The following is a 25,658-nucleotide window of genomic DNA, read 5'->3' as shown; positions in this document are numbered from 1 at the left end:
ATGTGTCAGCAGAGCAGCCTGGCTAAGGAAGGAACTCATGGCAGAGCTCCAACGCAAACAGGCAGCACACAGGAGATGGATGAAGCAACAGCCTACAAAAGGAAGAATTTAGAAACACTGTCCACTCCGTCTCAGGAAAGCCAGAGCTCAACTGCAGTTGAGACTTGAAACAAACAAACAAAAAAATAATACCAAGCATAACAAGAAAAACTTCTACCACTGCCTCAGCAAGGCAAGGATGAAAAAGGAAAATGTGGGACAGCTGCTGAATAGGGTGTGTGATTTGGTGACAGTGCTGCATGATGCCTTCTTTGCCTCATGCTTCACCAACAAAGTCTAACAGGCCTCTGCACTTAAAGTGCTGAAGAACAAAGACCAGTGGATGAAGATCGAGCCAGGGACTGATTGGTTGAGAGACCTTGACCCATACAAGTCCATGGGATGAAATGGGCTCTTCTTCTAAGGGTGCCGAGACACCAGGCTCATGTCCTCAGCAAAACTGGTCTCCACCATCTTTGAATCGTCATGAAAATTGGAAGAAGTCCCCAACATCTGCAGGAAGGCAAATGCCACATCCATCTCCAAAGAGAGACCAAAAAAACCCTATATGCACACACACACACTCTACATATATGCCTGGCCTGCAACGAGAGGAATTTTACAGGGATCTGTCCTGGGAGCTTGCCGTTTAACTTTTTATCCATGACCTGTAGGAAGCGATTAGAGTGCATTTTCCACCAAGACTGGAGATGACATCACGTTGAGAGGAACCTGTCAATACACTGGAGGGCAGGGCTGCCACCCAGAGGGGCCTAAATACACTGGAGGAATGGGTCAACAGGCACCTTATGAAACGCAGCAAGGACAAATCAGAGTCCTGATCATGGGAAAGAAGAAACCCGGGCAACTGAGCATTTACTGGCTGGACAGCAGTTCTGTGGAAAAGGACCTGGGTATAGAGCAAGGCAAGCACGAGCCAGCAGTGCAGTGCACTGTGACAGAGAAGGTTAACAGCATCTTGCATTGTACGAACGTAAGTACAGCCAGAAGACAGAGATCACCCCCTTTACTCAACACTCACTAGACCACACCTAGAATGCTGCATCCAATTTTTAATGTCCCCCAATACAGGAAAGACATTGATAAATTGGAATGAGCTCAGCAAAGGACCACCAAGATGCTCAGGGAACTGGAGCGTGTGGTTTTACAAGACCAGATGGGATAAAGTCCTGAGTAACCTGGTCTGACCTGACAGCTGACTGCTCTGAGCAGGAGGCTGGACTAGTATCCCTTAAAACTGCACCATCCTATGATCCCAAATGACAGACTGAGGAACTTAACATTACATTAACCTGATGTTCTTCCAGTTTCACAGAACAAAGTCTTTTTGTATTAAGACAGTCCATAGGTATAGTTTATCTAAGTAGGGATGTAGCAGAACCCTTATTAATTTACTAATGAAAGGTTTAGAGAGAGTAAAGAATCCTACTTTTCTTCTCCCTCACAACATTTTCTCCCATTCATGAAATCATTTCTAAATTTTGAGTTTATTCCCAGTATAATCCTTAAACCAAAGCCTGGAACTACCAAAATCGCTACATGGCTAGGAATACAGACTGCCAATTTTCAGTGCACTAGTTATTCTACCACACATTTTTGGAAGCACCCACTCACGCAGTCTATTTTTAACTGAGTGAAAACTCATTTCTGTAGGTTTCCATTAGTCGTCTTCTGTCATTTTTTTTTGTCCACTGGTCTCAGGAGATGATGATGGTTTCTAGCTCCTCCCTATGCCCTTCAGCCCAATGTTAAATCTGTTCCACATCATAAATTTTAACCACTTTTTCACTTTAATATTCTAAATGCCAACTTCAGAACCTGACATTCCACATAAACTGCTTGGTTCGCCTTTGGAGACAAGCAGTTGCTATCTGTTATCCTCCTGGCAGTTTTTGTTTTCATACTACAAGGTGTCCTTACAAAAAAGAAAGCAGCCTATTGAAGGATTTTTGTCAAAACATATTTTTGGATGCGAACATATATCTGAAGTATTTAATCACAGATCTTCAAAACTAGCAGTAAAAGGGCATGATTTTCCATTACAAGTCTATTGTGATCAAACCCTGTCAATCACAACATAGAAGTGATTCTATTTATTTCTAGTCTACCACATAGCTCTCAGTATGTTTTTGAAAAACTAGGAAACACTCCCTTTGCTCAGACCTTCACTAAAGATACAGATGACATATATCAGCTACTCTGAAAACACATGAATCTGAAGCTAAGACCCATAGCCTGAACGACAGCTTTTCCCCTGATCCAGTCCTCCATTCAGCAGCAACGTCCTTACACACCTGGCGTCATCTGTGATACCGAGAAGTCGCTTTGCTTCTCCAAAACACATTCATTCTTTCCCACTTATACCACGGTAACCACAGTAAGTCCTAGAAAACGTTCTGCTTGAGATCAAACTAAGTACAGTAGTTTTAGCACAGGTACTGGAGTAGCATGTTAATCTTAATCACTTTGCCCCCCAAAATACTGTACACACTTTTACATCCTCTTTTGGAAAATGGAAGCAAGTTGTTTTTTTTTTTTTTTTTTCCGGGGTAACTTCTTGAAGCTACAATTAATCACTCTGAATTACTTTTTACAGTTCTGCTTCATCTCCAGTTTAGTCATAAATGCCATCTAAAACTATCATTAGTCATGCAAACACTAAGAGAACACTGCAGAAAACCCACATAATCATGTTTGCATCAGACTGGGGGCAAAGCTCAGCCTAGGTAGATAGTCTGGTCCTGTGCTTAACCTAGTAAGATTCCTGGGAAGCACTGTACCGTTGTAAGGCTGGATTAGTCAGATCAACACTGCACCAGGCATCACTGCACCAGGCATCACACACCTTAAGCATACCCTTTAGAGTATAAAACCAAAAGGTTAGGTTTATATTTAAGCATTTCCATATTTGGCCTTTAAAGGTCTCTATGGTCAGCATCAATGCAAGAGCTCGGTACCTTTCTTCCACAGTAACTGAATGGAGCTTTATTACAGTTTCTATGACTAAGACACAGATTGCTATCTGAGCTAGTTCCTGCTTAAGACTTAAAACCACCATGTCTTACTGAAAAGACTTTTGATTGCAACAGAAAGGAACTAGAAGGGAAACAAGAAAAATAATACCTAGTTTTACTGATAATGATTTTCAGATACAGAATGTGTCCCCCCTGCTTCATTTGGCTTTATAAACCAGGACACAAGCCTCTTTCTGTTCTGTGGCCAAACGATGAATAGTCTCATTTATGAAAGTTTAAGGGCAAAATCGCATTGAACTGGTTTGGAAAGGCTGACCTTCAAACAACTCAGGAAAACACTACAAATTACAACTAAAGTGTCCTCTCCTCCATTTGCAAAATAAATGGCATTTGCCTTGAAACAAAGATGACTACAAGCAATTCAAACAGACACTTCTTGAGAAAAAAGTCAAAAGCTACAAGGCTAAGTTAACATAAGTCTGTTCTTTACCCTGGCTCAAAGAGACAGCTTCCAGGGATCTCACTGTCTCCAGAATATTTAAAAACTCAACCATATGCATCGAGCGACAGCTATAAATCCTGAAAACAAAAGGTTTAATATTTTTAGTAATTCCTTTAATTTAATGAGGCCCTTTCACACACTTATCATTTCTACATGTTCTCTTTATATTTATTCCTTTCTCTCATTTCCAGAACATTTTCCTATTGAGATTTAATTTAAGTTGCTCCAGGGCCCTTCCACATGAATAGCCAGCATCCTAATGCTGTGAAGTAAAAAGGATCTGTAAAGTGAACACAGAAAATACCAGGCCCAAAATTGTGCATGAATACCGCAAGCTGATTTCTTGAGGAAGTCTGTGAGAGGAAAATGCCTTGTCCGCTTACTTTAAGGTCTCATTTCTTCAACCTTTAGGACAGACTTTGTTCATCTGTAGCTGGAACAGAAACTTGACTATCCAAGATGCTGAGGGCTGAAAAATCCACTCCCCCTATCTCCTTAGGAAGGAACTTCAGCTTTCACATAAACAACGCTGTTTTAGCTGCAAACATTACAACCCAAAATCTTGGCAAGTGTTCAGAGTCAACACGATCACAGGTTAAGCTGAACTAAATTGTTATTCCGCAAAAACATACTGCTGTTCCATTAGAAGAGAAATAATGCATTCTAAGATGTGGAACAGTAACTCCCACTAAAAACATGTTGAGAAATATTAGAGTACAACTAAAGATTTTGCTATATGGCTCATTATTATGGCTTGATGAGGGAAAAGAAAGGCAAATGAAGCGAAGATGTCAGCTCTTGTAAAGCAGAGTACTTCATGTAATGGCCAGTACAACTGTGTTGGCCTTTTTGACTTTATATGCCTGTGTATCACAAGGAGGGATACTAAGTGTGAATATATTTAAACTTTTCAATGTCTTCAGATAGCGTAAGAGGATACCCACAGCCCTACAACAGTAGGAAGCCACCCTATATTACGTCAGCCATGCCTTAAAGCTTTCAGAGAACACAGTCAAGGTCCCTCAGAATGGCAGCACAGCCACCTGGTGTACCAGCCACTCCTCCCAATTTCGCATCACCTGCTAACATGCTGAGGGTGCAACCTGTCCCATCACGCAGGGGGGCATTAACAAAAATTTTAAACAGAATTAGCCCCGATATTAAACCTTTGGGTTCTTCTCTAGAGATTTGCCTTCAGCTGGACTCTGTGCTGCTGATCACCAGCCTCCAAGATTGGTTTTCAATTCAACCACAGGTCCTTCACTCAACACAGGTCCTCTGGCAGCGCACACCTGCAGCCATAAGAACATGTGTCTCTGCCCAGCCAGGCACTCCCTGCAGAGCTCTATCCTCTTTCAGTCAAGGCCTCAATATTACAGCTGCTGTAATGACTGGAGACTGTGCAGCATGTCACCACCATTCCGGAGTACACACAGGCCGATCACCACACAGTTCATGGTCACCATCTGCACTGCTATGCTGTTCACAGTGCTCTGCGAGCTCTGCTCTACACTAGACTGTTATAGAAGCCTGACCTAAGCAACAGCTAAGAAGGTGCTTGACTCTCCCTAACCAAGAGTCAACTAGAACAAAAGCTCCAACCTCCCTTTAATCAAGTACACCTGACAGAGCTCAGAGTAACCTGCTAGAAGTTAAGGTCTCCTACAGCTATCCCTTCCCGGCAGCAGCAAGCACTCCAGTTCTTCAGAGGGTTTCCAGACACTCCCAGAACAGTTAGAAGCAGAGCCTAGGAACTGCTGCACCAGCTGCTGCTTCTGCTAGCTGTGCTGTGAAACCACTTAAAGAACCCAAACCATCTTTACATTAAGTGTATTCCCATACCCTTGCTAGAACCCAGTTATTACCTCTGAGGTAGTTTATATGGCCAACCTTGATAAAGGAAATCAAGTGAAGCTGCAAAAGCTAGAAGGGTGTTAACATTTTCAGTATTTGGCCTATTTGCCTGAAAAACATTTGCACTTTTCATTCAGTTAACCATTGTTGCTAGGCATACTTGAATGCACATTTAAAGAAATTGGATACCACCAAACGTGATTTAAAAAGCTAGGGAAAAAAAAAATCCATGGGTAATGATGCATTCCAATTACGCAGTTAACAGCAAAACTGCATATGCAATGTCATGGATGTTGTCCATGCAAAAGGAAACAATTTCAGCCAAAGAAAGTACTTAAATACTTTCCACGAAACAAGAACACTTAAGAATTCTGATTCTAGACTGGAGTCCACTGCACTAGTGAAATGAATAGAGTCACCCTGTCATGTGAGCTAGAGAGCTGCTTAGTGCCTTTCAGCATCTGAAAGCAGTGCCATAAAATCTTCCCTCCCTTTTTGCTTTAAAAGCTTCCAAGGACACAGCCATTCATTTATTTTTCAGCTGCATAAGTTCTGTGAAAGAGTCTTCCAAAGAAGACATCATGAAAAAGACAGGGAAAAGGTGAAGATGCCAACTACCTAGAAGCAATTTCTTTTTGGTCCTGGAAGCAACACACCACACGTGCACCTGTAGTGCAAGTGAGCTGTAACAACAGTATTTTTTTTAAAAATAGACCCCAGATTTCTGCACACAACCTTAACAAGTCACCCCAAAACGTCCATTCTGCTCCACATTTTTCATCAACGGTGGAGCAATACCTTTGTCCCTGATAGCTGCTGATCAAAGAGTTCAACCTTAGCAAGCTCCAGAGCTCAAATTTACATAAGCAAATGCAGACAGTGGAGAGGAAGCCCACCGTCTCCTTTTGGTGTCTGCATAGATGGCCATGTTTTAGTAGCTGACAGATACAGATAGATCCTTTGGCACAGCCTGAAGGATCCTAGATTTCCTACATCAGAAAGTCATGAGTATTTTGTAATGAGTATTACAGGGATACATTATTCCCTGCTCAAGCAGTACAGAAGGTGCAAGGGAGGGAAAAAGAACCCTGAAGAAGTTGGATGCCTCCCTCACAAAAATCAACTGCCATCAGACAGAACACTTCTATAGAGTGGTGCACTCAGCAAACTTGTTACCAGGTTCTCAGAGCAGGGCTACAGGTGTCATGAGCAATAAACAGATCCCATAACAGTCTGAGACCCTAAACACATGGGAAGAGTTTAACCCAACCTTTCCAGAGCTTTAGGACAGTAGGGTTTGAAAGTACCAACATTTCAGCAGAGGAAGGGGAAGGCAGAGGAACTAAATGCAGCTTATGCTCATGGCAGACTAACTTTCAGCTTTAGCATTCCGTCCAGGACTGAAAGTCTGTGTGCACCTACAAGAACAGCTGACTGAAGACAACCAAGCACTCTCAGAAAATTTACAGCTATTGATTAGAAATGTCCACAGATATTCTAACACAATGAGCCACCCGCATCGGTGCTGCAAGGAATTTAGCAAGACTAGAGTGGCACAAAGACCTGGATTTCTGCATTAACAGATAGTGAAGGAGTAGAAATGCTTTAAAAACACTCAACTGGAAGAGGAGTCCAGCACAGCAGATTGGCTGGAAACCCCGATCCCAGAATTTGGCTGTCCCAGCAAAGTCAAGTAGCACCAATGCAAAATATGGTACAGGCCGTGTTTCTTCTGTTGAATCGTCTACGGCAGGAGGCAGTTGTTCCAAGAAAGACTACATTTTACACTATACACATTGCTGGGTAGAAAATCAGTACAGAGCACAAGTTTGGCACCACTGTGTCAGAAGTCAGTGCTGGAGGCCTACAGTCTAATCAGTGCAAACTGATCGGACAAACCCCAGAACCTTCCCTTGTTCTCAGCCTCATGAGCCAGAGCCACAGGAAGAGAGAATTTCATCAACTGAATTGGGTAAATAGCTATTCACAAGCCTCAGCAATTACCACAAAAGGCCAGGAGATACAACAGTGAAAAGTTGCATCTTGGACTTGACACTGTGCCATACTATATTGGGAAGTGACCTTCTAATGTTTCCCCAGGGCTCAAAGCCCCAAGGTATGGCTAGTGCTAGTCTTCAGATCTGACAGAAAGAACAACATCCAGTATGAATTCTATAGTTCTCTTCTGAAAATTCTCAATGTCCAAGACATACTTACCATAAATACAAGTACAGTGAGCAACAGAGCAACAGTCCAGTATTTGCCCACTGACTCAGTACCGATTCACTCATCACAAGTTAAGCAAAGCCATGTCTGGAAGTGCTTAGGCATGCAATACAAAAATTGGGGAGTGAAGAGACCAGCACCCTATCTCTCCAGTACGATCAGGAAGAGCTGAAGGAACACTGTACCCTGACTAATGTTCATCTACTGTGCACGAGTTTCTCTTTACAGTTACTGCAAAAAACAGAAAAAGCAGTTATGTATCAAATAACAAAACAAATTGCATAGTCATACTTTTACTAACTGTTATAATCCATATGTACACAAAGCAGAAAATTCATAGTAAGAAATGTAAACTAACACTATAGTTTGCTGCTACTTTCAACTTCCTATAGCATTCATCAATAAAGAAATAAAGGATGAGTAGTCTAGTGGTTTCAAAGAGTTTCTCTAAATTTTATAAGCACAATGTAATACATAGAATGTTAGACTGTTCAGTACCATGCTGTACCTGAAACAAAACCCAACAATAGATATACTGACCATAATGAAGTACTTTGCTCAAACAAAACAAAACTTTGACTTTCAAATCGATTCCTGAATCAAAGTAATCAATCACCAGAAAGCTAAGGCTAGTTCAGTAAGTCATTAAAAACTGTAGGGCAGAAAATATCTTCTGCCTGGAGTATATGTTTCATTATTAGAGAATTGAGAAAAATACACATATTGGTCATTGTTTGATGAAAAATAAGCATTATCAAGCAAACATTGATTTTAACTCTGCAAATCCAGTCAATAAAGGCAACTCCAAAGACAAAATGCTTTGATTTAATAGAATGTCATGGGAGCACCAAAACCGTGATTTCATTGAAAAGAACTGAACTGATCTAAAAAGTTTAATTCCAACAAAAGGAGAGGTTACCTCCCTCCTGTCCAAGCCACTCAACCCCACTACATCTTACATGCCAATATTACGACTTATGTGACCTCACAAAAAACAAGGTCAGGGAGCTAAACAGGTTTTTCTGCAGCTCTAGTTTCCTACTAGTCTGCCACGGGGTCAGAAGAATGCAAGTGGTGGCACAAGAAAAGCAGAACTCTGCCACAAGACTGTTCTTTTCAGGGGCAGACAAACATCAGACCTGCTGAGAGTGGAGTTTTACTGTACAGAAATCTTAATGCAAACAATGAAGGGGGCAGAAAGAAAAGCAAAAGGAATAAACAAAGTTGTACTTTCAAAAGGTTCCTGAAGAAGCCAATTCTTAGTTATTGATATTCCAAAACTATCAGTGATCATGGAGAAATACTGTGATTTGCTTCTAACAGTGTTGCAAGTGAATGAAAAAATTAGGTAGCAACAAAATTAAGGGGTCTGACCAACAGAGCCATGCAGAATTTTGTCCACAGGCACTCAAGGGCTCCATGCAATGCTAACAGGAATTTTACTTTTCATTCTTCAAAGGGCTGTTAAGAAAAACCTGAAGCACACAAGCATATGCTTTGGACTTTAAACTACCCAGTGCTGTCAAGTTCCCAGTTAAAGTTAACCAGACTTTACCGGAGTATTTGACGCTACAGGGAACAGTGTGACGTAGACTCTCAAACTTCAGGTCATGATGTGTCTTCCTTCCCATTTAAAATATCCTTACCTCCCACGCAGACGATTTTGTGCTTATTCAAAGTATAAAGTGTGGATCAGCTGTGGCATTTGAAGAATGGCTCGTTATCGTTAAAGCAGTGGTTTTACTTCCTTGCAAAAGTAGCCTCCAGAGCAAGCCTCTACTTGTAAGCATCTCAAACTGTATAACAACATCCAGGCTGAATACTCAGCTATCACAGTATTCAAAGAAATCAGTATTTTATTAAGCCATTTCCTGATGATTTTACATATACAGCCATCTAAATCTGTACTTAGAGAATATCATGTAAAGCTTCATCTGAAAAAAACAGGAAAACTAAAGACCTGGAAATCAGAAAAGCCATTCTGAAAGTAAATTCTGAAGTTTTTTATTATTCATGTTTTCGTGTCTATTCTCAAGCATATAAAGTACTAAAGTCAGTTAAGATAACACACAAAGAATTCTCATGTGTTTCATCAGCTTTCATGCAGTTTTTACAAAACAGTGAAGTAGTTTCAGACCTGTTTCATTATGGATTAGATAATTATCTAAATCGGTATTGCTAGATTCTGAAATACAAAATTGAACATGTGCAATAGAAAATTCCACAAGGCAATCACCTGCAGACTGAGAACAAACAAGCATGCATAGGCAGTTATCAGCACAATTACTTTTATTTACAGAATCAACCATGCTCTCCCATTAAATCCAAGATTCCATGAATTCTGAACAAGAATAACCAGAATTTGTAAATTAAGATTTTAATAGTGCAAGGATTAAAATATCTTCACAGAGCAGATAAAAGGTTCCTGAAACAAAATAGATATGTCTTATGGAACCAGTTGCTCTACCAGCATTTGTTTGTTTTCAAGGAAATACTAAGTTTTACAAATCTGAACTATTCACTCCTCGTTTTTTAAAGCTACTGCTAACAATCCTTTTTAAACAACTTACAAGTTAAATTCCTGAAGAGTGATAAGGCCTACAACAGTTTTAGACACATGCTACACCTTTATTTTACTGATCAAAAAGTTTGTTTGCATATTCAGAGATCTGGTAGAGTCAAAAATGCTCAGACTATAGAAAAAAATAAGCAAGCTGGGGACCAAATTCAAACTAGTTCTAGACATATCTATTGATGTTCAAATTTGGGAACTGTACTTCTTTGAATTCTTAACCATATACAAAACAGTCATCAATCTAGTCTTAAGTACTCTATCTTCCTAATACTGAATATCTAGTCTTAACATTACTGTAGTTATATGCATACTTGTCAGTAGTTTGATTATACACACAAATATTTAATATTTCCTACATTAAATTGCACTAAGTATTCGCTTGAGCAGTCTAATACAAACAAAAAATTTCTTATATATTAGACTATACCTGCAACTTTGTCCCGAATAAGTTTTGCAGATTCAACTTCGCCAATACTGCTAAATAGACTCCGTAACTCATCTTGCGTCATGTTCTGAGGGAGGTAGTTCACAATTAAATTTGTTCTACCAATATCATCCCTGCAATCTTCAGCCATGTGATCTTCATAACCATTAGACATTTTATAATATATCTGCAAAGAGAAAAATCTCAAATAAGTTCTAGATCTTTGCATTTCAATAAGCCAAACTTTCTCCACCTGAAATTTATTTGAATATTTTAAAAAACTGAGAACAAGCAATTGTTTCAATTACACATTTTTTCCACTCACCAAAAAAACCCCAACATCATTTGTTGAAATTTCTAGAGCAATTCATTGTTTCAAACTAACAAGCACGCCCTTTGACAAAGCTATGTACCATTAAAGAACTCTTAAGGTTTTTTTAACATTAGTAAAAAGCATCAAGACAGATTTTGTGTATGTTCCTGTAAATACCAAAGTATTCACTACAGCAGAGTTAAAAATCAGGTTCGCTACGTCCAAGCACTTGACTAGCCAGAATCAAAGCTTTCACCCCAATCTTAATTCCAACTTTATGCCCAGAAATCTTAAAAGACAGAAAGAGAAACAGCAGCAGCCAGATCTACCACAGTTTAGTATTTCAGCGGGGGCTTATTTATTTTCTAAATATTTTCTCCTTTACACATAGCTTATCCTGCATCCTAACGTGGTGTTATTGTTAAATGATTGCCTTCAGGTGACTGCTTAATTGCATATATGAAACAGATTAATCCATACTGGAACACCAATTCTGGTGCATATAAGGTGTTTGATAGAGTTTCTATTTTTGCACCTTTTTAAAGAAAGCCTTGAGAAAACATCCAGAAATTCCATCACATGAAGACACTCTCTGCCTTAGCCACCAGCATGGCCTGAATCCTGACATTTCAGATGCAGAAGACATCTACAACTCAAACTCACAGCAGACCCAAGCTGCTCCTCCTTCATGGCCTGCCAAAATAGATGATTTTAAAGCACTTTTATAACTACTTTGAAATAGTCACAGTCAAGATACCTAAACCCTATTCCTGCAACAGGAGAAAAATGAGGTCTAGCAGATTCAGGAAGTCTAGACTGGCACGTTCTTTCTGGAATCCACCACCAGGAAGCTAATTTCTTCTATGGTCCCAGACTCTGGTGCTCCAGTTTGCCGCTTTAGATTTATTCATCCTCTCAGTCTAAAAGCACTAAACATCTCTAGCTCCAAAACAACATAGTTTTGTTTAACAGCTCCTAGAAACAGCTGGGAAACACACAGAATTAACAGAAAAGCTGCTAAAAACCTGAAGCGAATTCATGGCCTTCCAACTCCCATTTCAGCATTCCTCCTCTTAAGTCATCACTATTTGTGCGTTTTAGCACAGAAGCCAAACACTCTGGCCTATTAGCAGCAGACACATCAGTTTACACCATAAAGTTGCGATAATGTTTAAGTATGAATGTGTTTCCAATTCAGACTCCACCAGTAAGAGGCATAAAACCAAACACTTATTTCTTGGTTAAATTAAGGGTGGTCTGAGAGGACCGAGTTTCTTCTTTAAGCCCGAGTTCTCGCTAGAAGAACACCACCACAAGTTTAGCTGCATATAGCTAAATCGGCAACGCTTACTTAGCTAATAATTTGTTCTTGCTATACTCTGTTCACCAACTCTGTAAATTCATATCCACACCACTGTATTTCCAGAATAAAGGTAAATGAATGCTTCACCTGATGCAAGAGATCAGTCTAATGACAAATTAAAGCACTAGAAATTTAGCAGACTTGCAACTCTTAACTCACTTCTGAAAGTTTGGTGTAAACTTCCCAAATTCAGGCTGAAATCTGCTTCTCATTGAATCTTTCAGTACCACCACAGAAGAATTCATTACCACAGGCTCAAAGGTGAACTTCATATTTACTTTAATAGAACTTTTGGCCAATACACTCACTTGGCCAAAAGAATAATAAAAAATGCCGTACATAAGCAACAATTATTAAAATTCCTCTAGCTGCAGTTTGCTTGAGAACTGAGAATATTATCTGAAGCAGATATCATTAGTACAGTGCTAACCTTACCTGAGGGGATAATCAGTCCAAGCTGAATTAGAACAGTTTAAGATATTGCTTCTCAGCCGCCAGTAAAACATCAGGTTAGGTGTTCAGAGGATGCAAAAGCTTCTGGCTCATCTCAATGCAGAGTGAGCCAGCAAGCCTTACAGTGCCATGTAGTCAATACTGCCTCCATCTGCCAATATATTTCTGCATTGAGATAGGTCAGAAGCATTCATATGATGACATATGCTTCTCAAATACAGTGGTTTTGTGTAACAACCATGAACACCAGAAGACAACTACATAGCATCAGCTTATAGGTTTTTGTGAAACTACACCCCTGCCCTCTGTGCTAAGGGCCTGACCAGCAATGGTACACTGCTTCATTTTACAGATCAGGATCTACTAAAGGACGACCCTTCCCAGAGACTGCACCACTACTGACAACGAGAAGTTGAATAATGGAAAAAAATCAGGAGCAGCAACTATAAATCCTAAGCTTATAAAGGGAATGCTGCCTGCAGGAAGGGACTTTTAGTCCCTTCACCAGTAGCTATTGTTAAGTCATGTTTGGCATTTATTTCACACTTTCTTCTTGCAAAGGTCAGATTTTTTTTAATATTTTTTTTTTTAAATAGAGTACACCATTTTAGAATAAACTATGACTAGACTTATGTAAATTTGAGATTTAGCACAGTATAGATTTAAACTGAATGGTTTGGGGTTTTTTTAATGTATTGAACCATTAACAGCTGGCAGCTTATAGGAGAGGTCTTGCTCCCCCTCAATTGCTGATTAGCCTTCTACCTCTCATTTCTGTGTTTCAAGTGGCAACACAAGCAAACCCCAGCACCCTTGTGTGCCCACAGGATAACCAATTTGTACCACGAAAGCAATGGAAAACTACACCAGGAGGGAAGCGCTTTTTGTTGTGTCAGCAGTTTTAATCTGCTTTCCTTGCAACAAGATAAGCACCAGAGCTAATGCCAGAGGATAGGAGAGCAAGAAGAAACTGCAAAGCTAGAGGGAGGGGAAGAGACTCCCCCATAGCATGATTTTAATCTGCCAGGTTGTCTCAGTTGTACTGTGAAATTATGCAATTAAATACAGATTCTCTTCCAGCTCTGTCAGAACTGTACGAGCACAACCTAAGAAAAGTTTCCTGTTCTGCTAAATGACACTCAAACAGCTGAACCTTCTTTGTTCAATGTATCTGAGCTATAAAACCGGATGACACGTTTTCAAAATTGTTTTAATGGAATGCAACTTTGCTTGCCTTTGTCCTGTATAAAATTCAAGCCCTACAAGCACAACACACCAATATGTTAATGAGTATGGAAGTTGTACAGTACAATTAGAGTATTTAGTAAGCAAAGGAAGAAGGGTTGAGATTTTTCCAGCTTTACAAAACAAAAGTTAAAATTTTCATTCATTTCAACCATATTTGCCCAAAATACAATACAAATCCTTCCTGCTGCCAAGATTCTCCTCCTGCCAAGCTGAAGATGCTACATACTTCATATACTTAAAAAAAATAGTATCTATTTTCCTTATCCTCCAAGGTATATCTACTGCCTAAAAAGGAAGCACCACAACTAGATACCAAGCACAGAAAACTCCCCAGCACACGATGATGGCAGGTTACCAGACTTATATCTAGCATTAAGCAAAATTGACAGGAGTTTGGCAAGTGGCTATCAACTAAATCATTTTACCACAGCCTTTAATCTCACTGTCTGCAACACTTGCTGTCTATATCGCCCCATGATAAACAAGGAGTGCCAAGGGCATTGTTGGTTCAGAAGCAATTAGAACTGTGAAGGAAGCTTTCCACCTGCTTTTATTCAGACATTAAAAAAAAAAAAAATATAGAAAGCCTTTGCAAACATTTTCATGGGTTACCAGGAACAAAAGCATGCAAAAGCAATAAAGGCATAGTAGAGAAGAGGAAAATGAGCAGAGTGCTGATAAAGAAGATGCTCCTTTCTTCCTAATCTTTCACCAAGCACTTACACAATCTACTGCAAGACTAACACTTTCTGGCCATCCTGGAAGTTAGTGGGAAACCATTTCTTCCACTGGTGGTGATCAGTTCTCATGCCAGTGAGAATACAAACAGCCCCTATAGAATTGTTAATGTTTGCATACTGAAAAGAATTCCAAAAAGATGGCGTAAGATGCTCAGTATGGATAAAATGAGAAATGCTACATAAGAAAACAAGTTTTTTATTCTGCTCTCACTGAAATATGTTGAGGGAATCTCCTGATCTTTCTTTATCAGAGAGAAAACAATCAAATTATATCAGTAAATATTCCAGACCTGAGAAGGAGGCATAGAACTAACTTGGATCTATGAGTTCATTAACTGACCAATCCACATTGACATAAATCAGGAGCCTGAACACACTTATATTCTCAGCAGAAAAGTCAAGGATGGAAACAAGGCCTAACATCTCCATTTGGGAAGGCTACCTGTAATGAGACTGGTACTTGGCAGCCTCTCCAAAAAGGCCTTCGGTTCTATGTCCCAAAAAAAGGAATTTTTAAGACTAAGTTCCAATGCACTGCAATTCCTAAAATGAGATTTTTTTAAAATTTTTTTTTAAATAAGCAAACCTTCTAACAGCTTGCTTTCAAAGGCAGCCTTCTTTTTCTTCCCTGCGTAAGGTGCCCTCAACCTTATGATGCCAAATATGCATAGAGCAACCAATGGGAACCATCTGTACTGCGCCCAAATCTTCCATTAATTCTGGAGGTGCTCAAATTCACATAGACCAAACACTTTACTACCTGCCTCAAAGACTGTTCATTCACCAACAGCCAGGTCTGCATTCTCAGGACTAGACTGAAAAGCTCTCCCAGGTATTTTTTTCAGAAACGTTGCGCTGACCATGACAATCACCTTCTCACAAAAGTGCACCAGATCCCACAAGGTTTAAAAGAAAAATTATACAAATGGTTCTGGCAGCAGATGGATAAAAGCTTTTTCCAAATGACACTCGTTATCTCCATTCAGAATTCTAGGATACAGTGCTATTAAATCTTTCATTGTGAAATGTTTGCTAAGAAGGAATACCTGTACAAATTTCAGGACATAATCTGAAACAGGAACACTGGCAAGACAGGTAACTGGCTGTATTCAAGATCAGGCAAGAGGCTTATTATACATTCACCTTGCTCGTAGATGTGCAAAAGCACAATACCGTAACTGGGATCACAAACCTGAATGTAGATACTTAAATAGATGATAATGGGAGTATTTTAGCTACTGAAAAATTTAAGATGGGAAATTCTTCCAGAAGCAATGATCTCTGTACTCCTCCATGCCAGCAATTTGCACCTTCATTATAATCCAGGCAGCAAGTCTTATCCCTCCAGCAACTTCACCTATTCTCATTCATGCAATCTAGTTCTCCAGAAAGTGAAAGCCATGTAGCGCTGCAGATTCACAGGCAAGCACTGAGATTAGCTGTGCGGAACACAAGGTCAGAGCTACCTCAAACATATTTCTTGTCTTTGATATCAGAAGCACACATACTACACCAATATCTGACACTTGCCCAAAGAGACAAATGAAAGTGTTAAAGTATCGTGGTACAGAATCTGTGGCACCTTCACTGGAACACTGGGAATGGGCCACACTGAGCACAGCATGGTTCTCAAACCACAGCAGAACTTGTATCAGCATGGGCTATACAAAGATGACACCTCCTCCAGTTTCTTCAGCACATGGATGATATTTGTTGATAAGCTCCTCTTCCCCCCCCCCCCCCGTCATGGTTGACTCAAACAACAGCTCTGGCTATCTGTCTTGGACACTGTTCTACCACTCAATTTTGAAGCTGCTGAGCAGTCCTCCTTGGAGATCACACCTGAAATAGAACAAAATGGACACTACTACATCAAGGGAAGCGTCAAACCAATCCACACAGCTGCAGAAGGCAGATGCAGAGATGCTCAGATATCTAGGTTTGAACACATGCCAAGAGCAATGTCATACACACAGAAGGGCCTGAAGGGCCTGCAAAGAGCCTCCACTCGTTTTAACTGTTTCAGGAAAACAGTTCCCAAGAATGATCCAACACAGTATTGCCATGCAAAAACCTGCTTTGCAGCGAGCTGTCAAGACAGGATTGAGAAGCAAGAGTAATCAAGACATAGAAGAGGCAGAGACTTGGGGATGGGGGGGAGAGGAAACACAAACATGCTTTCTTAGAAATCACTGTAAGGAACAGAATATGTTTTACCTTAGAAGCCACACCAGCTGAAAAACCTCCAAATGCCTTCCAGAAAAAATAAAAGTTTCCAAATGCTCCACAGACAGAATGTATCTCTCTTAAAATCTCTCCATTTATGCCACAGATCCTTTGCCATAATCCCCAAGAAAACCCCTTTTATTCTTTACACAAACTCATGTCCCCAACAGCTCTCCACATCACACCCCACAAGCACAGACCTCTCCACGGACATCCATACTGACTACAGCTCAATGACACCACAGTGCAAGACCCATGGCCATTTGAATCACACTGCATTCATACAATACTACTTCAAGTAACAGAATTTTAATCTTGATCAAACACCAAAAGCCAGTTGAGTAAAAGGGGAGAAAACAATAAATCACAAAATCCACAGATTCTCTTTTCAATTCAAGAGTAACATTTATAGCGCATATGAGGGGAAAAAACATTAGGTTTAACATAAAAGGTTATATTGGCATGTACATGCACAGAATAGGTCACACACTTCAAAATCTCAGCTTGGATCTGAGCTATATGCTTAAGTCTTTCAACAGATTATTTCTGTGCATACCTGCAAAGGCAGGTGATAATGCTTAATTTTACCTTATAAATAAAAATAATTTAGATAAAGTAGTGTGTCTGTGTTTGAGAGACGTCTGATGCTACTTCCAAAAAGCAAGTCCATGACCACACAGAAAGAATCTTAATCTCACCTTTTCTTGCTTGTTATGCTTGCTTAGGCTGACTAGCAGCTACTGTATTTTATAAGCATGAATCTTATGTTTTGTTGGAATGGCCATCTTCCTGAACTTTGAAGCATGTTTAGCTACACATGAAAACGTAAAGGCAGAAAGTGAGGCATCACAGATTCCTTCCCCCAAACTGCCCTGTTACCGTATTTATCTTTTTAGTCCCACAGTAATCAATAAGGTGAAAATTCTCTCCTGCACAGATGTCTCACCTGAATTCCTCTCCCTCTCAATTGCAATATTTTAAATCAGCAAACAGGAGAAATTTAAAATCACTATTCAATTTGATTCATTTGGCATTTGTTTACAATAAACAGATATAACAAAAAACTTATTCTTTTACTTGTTCTAGACCATGTCAGCAATTGGCTCTAGCAATTTTTTCACCTACAAAAAAAATCTGGAGACAAAGAACTGTTTTGTGAGGGAATAATTCCTTTCCTTATGCACAGGACACTTGCAGTAGGTGAGAAATGGACATAAGAACCGGAGACTCCAGACACATTCTGGCAACAGCTGCCCCCACACAAGGATTCATCCTTGGATTAGCAGCTGGTACTTTCACTTTGGTGGGACAGGAAGGCAAAAGTAACAGGAGAAGACAGCATCTAACTAGTTCACCAGCACAAAACACGTAGCTGGAAAGCCATCTCGAAAGGCTTGTTGAGACACTTGCTACTCATAGGATACAAAGAGGCCGTGGACCAGAGAAAAATTGTAATTCATAATTACTATGCCACTGCTACTAATATTAAAAAAAAAATAATAATAATAAAAAAAAATCAGCAAAACCACACACAAGAAAAACATCCCTGCCTTCTCAGCACAGTTTATTTCTACCCTATCCACACGCCCGCAAAAGGGCAGGTTAAAATCTAATTTTGCATACATCATGTATAACAAGGTTATATAATCAAAAGGATCATTTTGGCCAAGAGTTTGAAGCCTACAGGTGCCTAGGCATGCGCTTCAACAAGAAGTGCCCTGATCTATTTCCAATAGAAGGCAAAATTTAAAACTTCTCACTTGCTGAACTATGTCACTCTTCCGAAATGCTTAAATTGGTGGGAATCTCTAGCAACTGCCTTCCATGCTTTTTCTGAAGTACTTGGAAGTGCAAAAAGAACAAATTCTCCTAACATCTTTTTGAGGTCTGTACATATTGCAAGCTTGAGTTTTCCTGCAACTAGAAGTCTACCACCTTCATAGGTAGCTTATCCGCAAGACATGCAATCAGTGCAACATCTAGTAACGTTTTACTGTAATCAATTCACAGAGGGCTCATAACAAATAAGCAAGAAACAAGACAGAGACCAAAGCTTCAGGAAAGCAAAGAGGCTGGTGCAACATCTTAAAGAAAAAGATTCTGAAATTAAGATGACATGTCTCTGACAGGTCAAGACAAGGAGGGTTTTTTCCAGGAAGAAAAAAAAGTGACAGAACATGCAAGAACCAGCAAAGAGAAAATAGAGTGCTTTTATGAGGAGCATAGAGCACATTGCATGGTAAGCTAACACCAGCACTAGACACCGGCCACATTCAACACAAACAATTAAGTTAAGAAAGATGCTATACACAATATCCACATTTCCATTTAGACTGTGCTTTCTACTGTTGTACCTACAAACCTGATAGTGCATAAGACAACTCGCATAGGAAAGCAGTATAACCACATTTATCTGGTGCTGTAGAACCACCCACATCAGGGCTAAGTAACTAAGGCTATAAACTCACTATACAATATATTTAACAACCATAGCAGCTTAAGATGTTTCTGCTCATGTTCCAGTCAAGCCAAGGAGAGAGCCTATTGCAAGCACAGGTCGTAGTTCTGTAACCCAGGACTGCTAAACACTTTGAATCATGAAACCACAGACTCATTTGCATCATTATACAAATACAGTTACACTGCTCCAGAACAAAAATTAGGACAGTCACAGAGTAATGTATCATGCTGCATAGACTTACAGGCTCAGGAATCTGGACTGTTATCTATCATACAACACAGACCTAACCCAAGAGTAAACAGAAATCTAAGAAATCATATGAACGATATGGGCTTGATGAAGCCTATAGAACATATGCATTGCCCCAGTTTTAAAGAGAGATCCAAAACTCTCAGAACTCTGTTCACACAGATCTAGAAAGAAAAGTGGTTAAAACACAAATTCTGAGCAACAGCAGGTTGGTAAAGAGGTAAGAGCTGAGCAGTATGAGCAGTTAACATCTACATTCAGGGCATAAAAGGAAAAATGAACAGAACTACAGAGACCACAAAAAACAAACAAATGTCAACAACGAGCATTGACAGAGGGAATAAATCTCTACCCTTCACATTTCTTTCCTCCCTGGTTTTCCACAGATGCCTCATTAAGGGGATCACAGGATCCCAGTGCAAGTCCTTCACGCAACAAAACATTCTTCCCTTCTCAGCAAGTCTCAGATATAAGCCTCTGCCCAACTGATAATGCCACTCCACTACCCAGCATTACAGAATATGGTAGCCAGCACACACCTCCACACAACTATTCCACCAGAGCTCGCTAGCCCTTTCTCCAGGCTACCTCTACACCCAGTCCTTTCGCCCACCTCCTCCCACTGAATGGCCCCCTAATACATTCGTGCCTCTTCCAATCACTAAAAATGGGTAAGCGCTCTACTTTGAAAAGCCTCCGAGGACTACTAACAATAGTGGGCTGATACTTTAGTCGTCATTTCTTGTGGCCAAAAGCACTTAGTACAGCCTTACTGAACCCTGGTCCTAGCAGGCCCAAATCTACATTAATACTAACGTGTATCGACCACATTCGGAAGCCCACCCTCAGATACTGCCAGTCAATAAAGATGCGCCAGTCTTAACGAAGGTGGGAGATTTAAAAGCCGTGTCCGGGTAGACACAGGCAAAATAAATACGAAAGACAACGTTAACCAGAAGAAAGGCTCCGCGAGGAGGGGCAGACCCCGGCGGCGGGGCGGGCTCCCGCCGCGGCAGCCTCAGGCAGCGAGACCCACGGCCTTCTCGCCCACGAGAGCGGAGGCCTCAGGCCCCTCCTCCCCCGCCCGTGACCCATCCACCTCACGCCGGCCCCGCACGCCGCGGGCCCAGCCCCGGCCCGCAGGCCCCAGCCCCGGCCGCCCCGGGCCCGCGCTCCCCCTCCGGCTGGCCCCTCCCCCCCGCAGGCCCCAGCTCTCCCCCTGCAGGCCCAGGCCTCGGCCTCGCTGGCGCGGCCCTCGCCGCCCGCTCCCGCCGGCGCCGGCGGCACGGCCAGCGGCGGGGGCCCGGCGGGCAGCGCCCCGCGGCCCGCGGCGGCCCGGCCCTCACCTGTCGCCGACTCGGCAAGGCCTGTGCAGCGGGAGGCTAACGGCTCCGCAGCGCGCACAACAAGCCGCTCGCAGCGCCGCCGGCCACGCCCCCGCCCCGCCCGCCGAGCCCCGTTGGCTGCCGCACACACGTGTCCCGCGTCCCGTTGGCCCGGCGGCCCGTCCGTCAAGCGCCGAGCCGGGGGCGGCCGCGCCGCGCCGCGCCGCGGGGGGGGAGGGGCGCTGCGCGCGGCGCCGGGCCCTGCGCGCGGGCCGCGGCCTCCCGGGCACCGGGCCGGGGTTGGGGGGGGGGGGGGGGGGGCGCCGAGGGCAGCGGCTGAGCCGCCGCTCCCCGGACTGCGGCCGGGGGACACGGCCGGCCCCCGCGGCGGCCGAAAGGGCCTGCACCGGCCCGCGGCGTCTGCAGGCCGGGAGGGAGCTCCCGGGGAGCCGGCCCGAGCGGTCGGTCCCAGCCGGCCAGGAGCAGAGCCGGCGCTCTCCCAGCCTCGGCCCGCAGCGCTGGGCCTGCTGAGCTGGTGGGCAGGACCTGGGAGGCAAACTGGGGTCCTGCCTCCGTTGCGCCCTATGCGCGAGACCTTCCACGCTGCGCTTGCAGAAGACGAGAAATGCAAGTTTTTTCCCGGCGGCAAAAGTTAGGCTTGAGGGGAAGCTGTGACTGCACAGCCCCAAAGTCTTCGCTTTCAATGGGTGCCAAGTACCAGCTGTAGCTCAGGCAAATAGGGGAGCCTCCCAGAGCAGCAGTACAACCGAATTCTTGTCACTGATGAAGAGATTAAATTATTCCTGTTTAAATGAGATGAAAGTAATGATCTGCTGGAGAAGCTATAGTGGCCAGCGCTTTCCTATGCTGAAAGAAGTCCTGCAATGAGCTCAAGGGATCTACTGGTGGAGAGTTTTTCCTTTTGTCCACTGCCAGAAAATTTTTGGTAGCCAGGAGCACCTCTTTATAGCTGAACCTATTTTCACTGCACAGGAGGAGTCTGTGAATGTAAAGTTCCCCTATTCTGCAGGGAGCAAGTGTCTTTTTGTCATTAACACAGTATATATCCATGGTACAAATCCATACATTTAGTGTGCAACAGACTTGTAAGCTTGTAAGCCTGTAAATCCTGTACACTTGTCAGGGTACTCAACTTTGGTGAAAAAATCATGATATTGCTGCATTAAAATGTGTGACGTTATTTTTCATTCACAGCCAACTCATAATTTGAGTTTTACTTAGTAACATAACTGACAATGAAATTAAGGTACCTTTCTCTAGATTAGAAGAACAGTGAGATCTCACCTGAAGGATAGGAACTTGCAGGATAGCAGCAAAACCATATATAGGAGTACGCAGTTGTTGCCATTTCCTTGCACACGTGTGTGTGGAAATACTCTGTACCTAGTAATAATTACAGTGGAACACAAGGAAAATCACACATTGAAAATTAAAATATTTTTGCCTCTCTTGACGTGGCCTCTGGCAAGGCCTTGTATAGTAAATTCACAACACTGCACTGATGGTATCTGGTTTATCTGTGCATAAACCCCTTCAAGTGGTCCTGTTATAATGGGCCGTTACATATGGGCTCCTAACCTTCTATACATTATGACCTGGAAGAGCCCAGCTTCTGCCATAGTGCGAAGGGCACAATATCAGTGTATCAAGAAAATGTAATGGTCAGCATCATTAAATGAAGAATCCATCGAGGAGATTAATGATTAGGAGAGATGTTAAAAATGTTGCCATTTTCTTTTTTTCTTTATCATAGCTTTCAGTGCCAGATGGGGAATCCTCACATGTAAACTCCAAGCCTGGCAGGTCTGAAAATATCCTTCAAGGCCTCATAAAACATTGAAGATGTTTGTGTATCTGTTGGTTGCTCATGCTGCTATCTGTGCCAGCCATAATATCACAATTTTGTCATTCACATCAATAGCAGCTTTCTGTTACTGCAAATTTTGTATTTTCCCTGTATCATTCAGGTTTTAACTAAGTGTGCTGGGTTTACATTAAGCCATTCCATTATTGGTCCTAAAGTGGGTCTCAGATCTCCAAAAATTGAGGCCATGGGCACAAGACAATGTTGCATAGAGCTTTGATGCCTTTATCTTGTAACAGCACACTTGCAATCTCATCATATCATTTATCACCATAAACACTATGTTATTTAAAACTGTGATGGCAATTAGAAGGTATTATCCTATTAAACTGTATGTCAGTTTTTAAAGGAACGATCTCATTTTGCTGAAATATATTCATTGTCTGTTGCAGTGTTTCAGTTCAATATGAAAACACATCAGTCTGAAGGTTTCATGATGATGTATAATTTTAGAACATGAAGCTAGGTCTCCCGGTGAAATCGTCTTGCGATGATGCAACATAAATGACAACAGGCTTTTCACAGGTATGTTCATTCATGCTGTTTCTTGAGGTATGCTGAAACATGAAAAAAGCTCGCTGCGAACAGGGTAACGCTGGAAGCCCCTCGTCAACGTGGTTCTCCCATGGCAAGAAACTCCACAACGTGAAGCAACACACTGGCGCGGTTGCCACAAGGACAAATGGCTCTAACGGGCCGTGATAAACATCAGCTAGAAACTCCAGATTATAAAGGAAGGGAGATGGTTGCAGAGCTTTCTAAGAGCACGCACGCACAGCGAGGGCGGGCAGGCTCTGCGGGCTGCCGGCAGCGCCAGGCCTCCTCCGCTGCCAGGCACCTCTCGGCGCTCCCGTGAGCCTCCGGACAGCAGTTCTATCAATCTCCCTATTTTGATGTTGTTTCCGTTGTTATCAACACCCGCTCCTCTGGTAACTGCTTGGTCTTTCCCGGGGCTGCAGGAGGAGGTCTCCTGCAGTAACGCCGCTCCCCCCCCCCTTTCTCCCTGGGGGTCGCGTAAAATGGCGGCCGGGCGCGGGCGCAGCCGCCGGGCAGGTACCGGCGGGCGGGGCCGCCGAGGGGCGGGGCTGGCGCCCCTCGCCCCGCCCCGCTCCCCCGCGCCCTCGGGGTAGATAAAATGGCGGCTGTGGGCTCGGCGGGGGCGTTGTGCTCGCAGGCGCTTGGGCTCTGTCCTGCCTCGGGGGCACCCCCGGTGGGGGGGGGGTGGCTGCCCTGTCCCTGGGGTTTGCCTTGCTGTCCTGCTCTAGGGCCTCGTGTCCTTGGGCTGGGGGGCTGTCCTGCAGGTGCTGTAGTGTCTTGGGGAGCTCCCACCTCCCTGGTGTTACGCCCTTGTTAAGCATCTCCCTCCTGAAAGGTGTCCTGGTTCCTCTGCGGCCTGGCCCGCGCTGTGTCTTTATTTCCCTCTTTCAGGGTCTCGTGTTACTCTCCAATTCCTCCTTGCCGTTAAAGGATCACCTTCTTCACCAGGCTTGAGGGCTCCTGTATTGTTCCACTGTCCCTATCCTTCTGAATAACACTTTTTGGTTTTCCTTTTCTTGGGGTTTCCTTATGATCTCCTCGCTCTTTCTGGTATTCTGTGCTTTTGTCTTTGTACTTGAGGGTAATTTCCTCCCCAGAGATCTGGTCTGATAACATCCACTTGTTTGGAGTGATTCGTCCTCTTCAGAAGCGCTTTCTCCTGGTCCTTTGTAGAAGGATAGAGTCGTACTTCATTCCCATGGGAGCTACCTTCCTTGTGGTTAGCTGTAACTGCTCTTTTTCATTCTGCCTGTGCTGTCATTTCACTTGTGAGGTGAATTATATCACCGGGGGCACGTTTGTCTCTTCCTTGCACTGCTGTAAAATCACCCCCATTTAAATTTTCAGTGAACTGTAGGAGAACTTCTCTGGCCCTTGCCAGGCCTATGCAGAAGACGGTGGAAATCGCTGTGTTGAGCTTTGAAGTGGCGTGAGCCTCTTGAGTTAGTAGTGGGTGTGTTGGCCAGTGAACGTGTTGGTTCAGGTTTCTCAGCACCAAGCTTCTCCAATTAAATCAGCCACACTTAATCATTTGTGGACAGATGTGTATAAGTTGTAATTCAATTTAAATTTGCAGTTACTATAAGATGTTATTGAAGCTGATTTTTCTTTTACCCTATCTTTGATTTCCCTTTTCCTTTACGCATTAATAGGCTTTGTAAGAGTTCTCTTCCCCCTGCTCCATTTGTTGTGTAACAGCCACACTATCTATTAGCTTAGTTTCTGAAATCATCTCCTTTAAAATTTAGTATTGGGTAAGAGACCTCCATAGTCAGACAACAAAATGGAGGGAAGCAAAATGGAAGCTCTTCTGGTTGCCGGTAGTCATCTTTATGCCAAGCTCATAATTTATGAAGTTTGTGGTTGTGTGTAGTTTTATGCCAGTTGTGAATGATGTCTGTGTAAATTGTTTAACTTGATGTACTAATTTGTAGCATAGTTCTATTTGTCCAGTGAGCTGTTAGTGTTCTATTGCAATCAAAATCTAGAAGTTTTGATAAGGATTTTTATAATTTTCGTTCTTGCTATATATCTCAGACTAAACAGAGAATCAAATGGCTGGGAAGTGCTTGGGATATTTCGTGGCAAGTCTGATTATGCATTTATGTTTTGACACTTCAGATCCCTTCTGATATAATAACTTGCAGTGACTGCTGGTATCATGCTTTCATTTGCTCATGTCTCTGGTATATAGGAGCAAAGTATTACGTGTTTATTTGTAGTAGCATAAATCACTGCTGCA

General features: G+C 42.5%; 1 protein-coding gene across 3 annotated transcripts in view; it reads right to left on the bottom strand.

Annotated features, from left to right (window-relative positions):
* ELAVL1 (ELAV like RNA binding protein 1) overlaps nucleotides 1-21,113 on the bottom strand; it is a 46,264-nt gene extending 25,151 nt beyond the window's left edge. For all 3 annotated transcript variants that reach the window (XM_033003079.2, XM_033003080.2, XM_042794159.1), the window contains exons 1-2: nucleotides 21,016-21,113; nucleotides 10,620-10,803 (exon numbers count right to left, since the gene is read on the bottom strand). In XM_033003079.2, coding sequence (XP_032858970.1) covers nucleotides 10,620-10,791 — 172 coding nt within the window. In that variant the 5' untranslated portion in view covers nucleotides 10,792-10,803; nucleotides 21,016-21,113. The remainder of the gene's footprint in view (nucleotides 1-10,619; nucleotides 10,804-21,015) is intronic.
* Between the last annotated feature and the right edge of the window lie 4,545 nt (nucleotides 21,114-25,658).

This window comes from Tyto alba, unplaced genomic scaffold (genome assembly GCF_018691265.1).
Source record: "Tyto alba isolate M040663 unplaced genomic scaffold, T.alba_DEE_v4.0 Super-Scaffold_20000042, whole genome shotgun sequence".
NCBI classification, from domain to species: Eukaryota; Metazoa; Chordata; class Aves; order Strigiformes; family Tytonidae; genus Tyto; species Tyto alba.
This window is presented reverse-complemented; position numbering and strand designations above follow the sequence as displayed.